General features: G+C 30.6%; 1 protein-coding gene across 1 annotated transcript in view; it reads left to right on the forward strand.

The window, feature by feature from the left end:
- The window catches only part of HERC2 (E3 ubiquitin-protein ligase HERC2), a 77,947-nt gene extending 72,898 nt beyond the window's left edge, over positions 1-5,049 (forward strand). Inside the window, exons 77-78 of the mRNA XM_080168569.1 lie at positions 2,980-3,067; positions 3,620-5,049. Of these exons, the coding sequence (XP_080024695.1) occupies positions 2,980-3,067; positions 3,620-3,727 (196 nt within the window). The 3' untranslated portion in view covers positions 3,728-5,049. The remainder of the gene's footprint in view (positions 1-2,979; positions 3,068-3,619) is intronic.
- The last annotated feature ends 951 nt before the right edge of the window (positions 5,050-6,000 follow it).

The following is a 6,000-nucleotide window of genomic DNA, read 5'->3' on the forward strand; positions in this document are numbered from 1 at the left end:
TTTTTAAAATTAAAGCTTTTCTACAATTGAGGTCGGTTAGTCTGTCCGTCCGTCAGTAACAGTTAGCTTTTCAGGTAGAACAATTACCTTTTTCATTAACTTGGACATGTTAGAATTTTCCTATCGATTTCAAACTTTGCAACGTTATTTCTGTACTAATTAGGTACGGTTTAGAAAGCGTATCAATTCTATAATCATTACCAGAATGTCCATACGCCCATTTTTAATATGTTGATTTTAACTTTTTTAACAACAAATTTTTATGTGTAAAAATTATCTAATTGATCTGATTTTTGGAATACTGATTCCTAGGACAACAAAGTTTAATGTTTAAAGCAAAGCATCTTTATAATCAAGTCCTAAAATGTAATTATGTCCTTAAACATTATCCTGTATTTAAACAGTTTTTTTAATTAAAAACAATTAAACAAATTTACTTACACATTTGTTCCGACTTTTATAACTTTATATTCTGATTATTCACTTCTTAAACTGCACAATGATAATGTCAGTTTGTCCTACGGTTTCATAGCTTTGCTTTTATAGATGTTGTCATCCTTGTTTATATAGAAACAATTAGCATTGACACTCGAATTTTGTATGTAAAAAACACATGATAGTATTAAGTTATCAACCACATAAACAATAGATTGTTGAAGACATTAGGCCTTTAATTGATTATATCAAAGGACTGTTATTAATAAGTATACCTAGTCAAATTAGTTTACAACTTAATAGTTCATTATACATTAAATAACAAGGATGACAATTTCCATAAAAGTGAATCTATGAAAGGGTAGGACAAAAAAACATAACTGAATAAGCAAATATATATGTATAAGTCTAAAAAATGTAAGTAAATTTGTTGCAAAATATAGGATACTGTTTAAGGACATTCCTACATTTTTGATATGCTTTGTTTATAACATTCTACCTTTTTGTAGTAGGAATATAAAAATTGTTTCAAATCAACTTTTTGTAAATAGACAACGATTGTAGAATTGCAATGCTTTCTAAAACATACCTTACTACTACAGAAATAACCAACCATGCCAAGTATAAAATCAATAGGACAATTATAAAATGCCTAAATTAACGATAAGATCTATCCTTTCTGTTTTCAATTGCTAAATAATCTTAAATACCCAAGACAATAATTTGGTGATTAATTAAGATATACTAGCTCAATATAAGAAATAGCGATTGTGCCCCTGCATCTAGTTGGTCTGTTTTCTAAGGGGTAAGGCATAAAATCATTCAAAGACTTAAAAATAAAATTCAATAGCTTGAACCCATCCTTGGACCTATGTGAAGCTTTAATGAAGTGTAGAATTTAATCAGCTATCAAAATCTTAAGCTACAGACATATCAGTACTTATCAGATGATTTTATAACATTTTTGCCAAATTTAATTCAATTTATATAAAATTTTAAAAGTTTAAAATTTAATTATATTTTTTTTAAATAAATGTTTTTAATGAAACCTTTTGCGTCATATATTAACTTACTTACTTTTTAAAAGCAAAGCTTTTCTATAATTATTAAATGCGAAGCTTTTCTAGATAGATAGTTTTTTTCGTTAATTTAGGCATGTTAGAATTGTCCTATCGATTTCAAACTTTGCATGGTTATTCCTGTAGTAGTTTGGTACGATTTAGAAAGCGTAGCAACCCTATAATTATTACCAGAATGTCCGTACGTTCATTTAAAACATGTTGATAACTTAACAACTTTTTTAACAATAAATTTTTATGTGATCTAATTATCCGTTTGATCTGATTTTTGGTATATAGATTCCTGGGACAACAAAGTACAATATTATAAGCTAAGCAACTCTATAATCAAGTCCTAAAAATGTAAGTATGCCCATAAACATTATCCTGTATCAAGCAGTTTTTTTAACAAATTTAATTACAATTTTGCTTCGACTCTTGTACTTTTATATTTTGATTATTGAGTTCTGACACTATACAAGTGTTAATGTCCGTTTGTCCTACCGTTTCATTGCTTCGCTTTTATGAATGTTGTCATCCTTGTTCATTATATCAATTATTTTATCCATATAAAATTAAAAATGGTTTAGAACAGAAATATTTTCTTTTGTGTAATAAACGGCAAAGTATCTAAACAATTAGAATTAATATATTAAAAGTACTTTTGATATGACTTTTTATATCACTAATAATGCATAAAATAACCATTGTTATAAATCTTAAATATGCAGTGTTGAATTGTCTATAGAAATATTGTTTTAAAACCTCAACAAATATGACAAACTTATATTAACAAGCCATGAACATTAAGATTAAATGCTATTTTAAAGTCAAATCATCGCACATTTTTGGTTAAAATCTTTGAAATCATATAATCCTGAAGAAGGAACAGATACAATTTAGGTAAAACCAGTTTTGATTCAGCAAATATGTCTATTTATAGGATCCATTGACCGCTTGTTGCGTGTTGGTTTTAAATCCGCTAAACTGTTGAGGAAAAGTGTGTATGGCTATAGCAATTGTACATACTGAGTAGATGTACTTTGGTAACATTTTGCGTATTTCTCCTTTCATAAATTTCAGGGATCGTCAGCTGCGACTTAAATTTAAACTCGTTTAGATGCTTGAAAAATTGTAAAAGAGGGATTTCCATATATAGGTGAGGTTTAGACTGCCAGCTGATTTTTAAATTGTAATTTTTTTATTTCCCTAGGGAAATAAATGTGGATTTGTTGACAGGGAAAAAATTTAGGTTGCTAAAATGGACTGCATTTATTGTTCAGATCAATCATCCAGTTGGAGGGGAAGGGAAGGCGTTGGATGGGGGGTATCATTATTTAGCCAGTTTTGAGTATTACTTCATCAAAGTGCATAAAAAACTAGTGCAACATCCAAGTAATTTTCTAGGGTTTATAGGCAGAAAGTATGCAGTAATGTTTATTCACACATTGTTTTCATACAGGCCTGTAAAGTATATTAATTCTAGGGTTAACCTACCAACAGGCGATGCTACCGGGGGAGCCAACTCTGAGTCAAGCGAGTATCAGGACAGTGTCATTGAGTCAGATCAACAGGCATACACAGATACTTAATAATATGCAGGGAGGGAGGGGACTTTGGGCTGTTTAGTACACGAGTCCCCAAAGTTTTATAATAACATGTTTTTGTTCGTTGGCTCAACAACTTTAACTACAATTATTGAATTTTGATTTGTTGGTTCATAAAGTTTGGTGTTCAAAATTTAACCACTTATTGTAATCTACAGAATTATCATTGGGGATGTACAATGTACATTAATTTATCGGCCATTGTCTAACTCTTCTTAACACTGTAGAAGAATAGTTATTTATCGAATCGTATTATTGACAGCTTTCCTAGGATATTAAGGTAAAAACAATGGAATTAAAACCAGTTTTGTTAGACCCGAGGGGACGAAGGCCTATAATTATAAAATTGGTATTAATGTTTTTATTTTATTGTTCATGGAAAGTTATCTACAATACAATACGATATTTGATTTTTCAGTTTTTAAAAGTTTTTAAATATTTCTAAGAATCAGCCTTTCTATAATAAGGCTTGATCCTTTTACTACTAGCCATGACAATAAGTATCTATCTATCTTTCAGGAGATCAATATTGAGTTTACCAGTTCACACGGGGGACAGGGGGGTGGAGGGGGTGGTAGTGGCCCTCCCCCATCTCTTGGAGGCCTTGGGGGACAGTCAATCCATTGATTAGTTAGTACTAACTAGTATGGAGATTTATTTTGACAGAAAAAGTAATAAAAAAGAGTAATAAAAGAAAAACTTAAAACTCTTATACTACGGTCTTTTAAAACTTTTTTGATTTCGGAATAAATCTCAATTTCTTTACATTTTGTTACCCCTAGCTTATTTACAACTAATTTTTTTATAAAAAAAAATCAAGAAACCAGTTTATTATGCACCATAATTTGTTATATTTATTTGTTTATGTACCTATTATATTTATAATTTGTTAAAACAGAATTTCAAATTAATGAATAAAATCACCAAACTTTTTAAAAGCCAAAATTTTGCCAATATAATTTGAATATTGTAGTTTACACATTCCTTCCAAAAAGTTCTCTAATTATAGCAGGAAGGGAGGAGACATTGGACTGTTTATTACAATAGTCCCCGAAGTTTTCTTGGGGACTTTACTTGAATTTTGATCGGATGGTTTATTAAGGTGAGTGTCCAAACGTTCCAACCACTAATTTTAATCTACAGAAGGGGTAAATTTGTTTATCATCATTTCGGATTTACATCAATTTATCGGCCAATGTCCTATCCCTTTAGATCCCTGTTTTTACAGCCTTTTTTTTTTGTAAAATAACAATTTAAATAAAGTTTAAAGACTAAAAATCACGTTTGTTTTCGTCCAAGGGTAAAATGAGTGGATCCAATTATTTCAGGGGGGGGGGGGGTAATCTAATGTATCTTTGAAAATTTTGAGGGGGGTTAACATCGCCCTACCCCTTGGACGTCTATTCCAACCCCGTAGTTAACCAAAAAGTTGAATAATAATAATTATAAACAAAAACTAATGAATGTATTCAAACAACAAATTTTATATTTTTTTTTTAAATGATAAAATTTGTTGTATTTGATTGAAATAAAATATTTAGTGATAATTTGTGATAAATTTGTGTATCATATCTTATGTTGTCATACTATTGAGAAAAATATTATGTAATAGTTATTTATTGCATCGTATTATAGTCTGATTCCGCGGATATTAAAATAAAATATCATAAGATTAAAATCAGTTTTGATAGTTTGAGGTGCTGAAGGCCCGGCTTAACAAAACTGGTATTAATTTTATGACTTTTATTTGGATATTCGTAGAAAATTGTCTATAATACGATGCGATACATGATGTTTTTGTATGGCTAAGAACCGGTTCTAATCCAGCGGATATTATTTGGTTTTAAAGTCATTCTGTAAATAATGTTAACCAGCAATTTTATTTAAACTCATGTTCATAGCTTTGTTTTTTTTGTAAGCTATAATTACTAATAAACTTGCATAACAAATTGTATTTAATTATTTTATATATCTACTAGCGGCTGCGCCCCTAGCATATAGGGCGCTGCATTCAATGGGATTAGAAGGGTGCTAAAAAAGTCTTAAATCTAAGGATTAAATAGCCTAATCGATACAGAGACCCTTGTGAAGTCTCCCTGAAAAGGAGAGCTTAGGGAATCGTATAACTTGCCCTCGGGGCTAATAAAACTGGTTTTGATTTTTGATTTATTTTAAAATCTGCGGAAAGTTGTGTAGATGCGCCTTTTTAGTCAAACTAAGAAATCAAGCAATGATAGTAAAACAAGACCGACAACGGCCATAAATGCGTAAATGTATCTATATGATATGATAAGGTTTTTTTTGATCTTAAGATCTTACTAACTTCTGAACCAGTTTGGTTCTCTATTTGATTTAAGCTTGACAGAGCCTGTGGTGGTTTTAGGCTATATTTTTTTCAGATTTAAGTTTTGGAATGTTTTCAAGCTATTTTTCTGGCCCCTTCAAAAACAGAGTATGATATAACATAACATGTTGCCTCATAACAGCTGAAAATCTTTCTAGACAGGAGAATCAAATGAATTTTACGTTAAAAATAGGACCGACCACACTCATAGAGGCCTGGTGACATTTCGCAGGGTGGCCACAATGTACGGATGTACGGAAATGTACGGATTTTTAAAAAAGTGCTAAAAAAATGTACGGATTGTACGGATTTTTCATTTTGGTGTACGGAATTTCCGAGCATGGTGTTATAATTAGTGTAGGTATTATCTTTAAAAATTAAGTAAAATGTATCATTTTTTGGGATCATGAAAAGAAAACGAAGTTTCCGGTTTCGTCGTTTTTTTCACAGTAGCCTTTCTCCTATTTCTAGCCCCTGTGGGGGGCTCTAGCCCTGCGGGGCAATCATTGACATTTAATTAACCTAACCTAAAATAACCCTTCAAAAAGCTGCTGTG

This window comes from Acartia tonsa, chromosome 8, assembly GCF_053477335.1.
Source record: "Acartia tonsa isolate MP-2025a chromosome 8, ASM5347733v1, whole genome shotgun sequence".
NCBI classification, from domain to species: Eukaryota; Metazoa; Arthropoda; class Copepoda; order Calanoida; family Acartiidae; genus Acartia; species Acartia tonsa.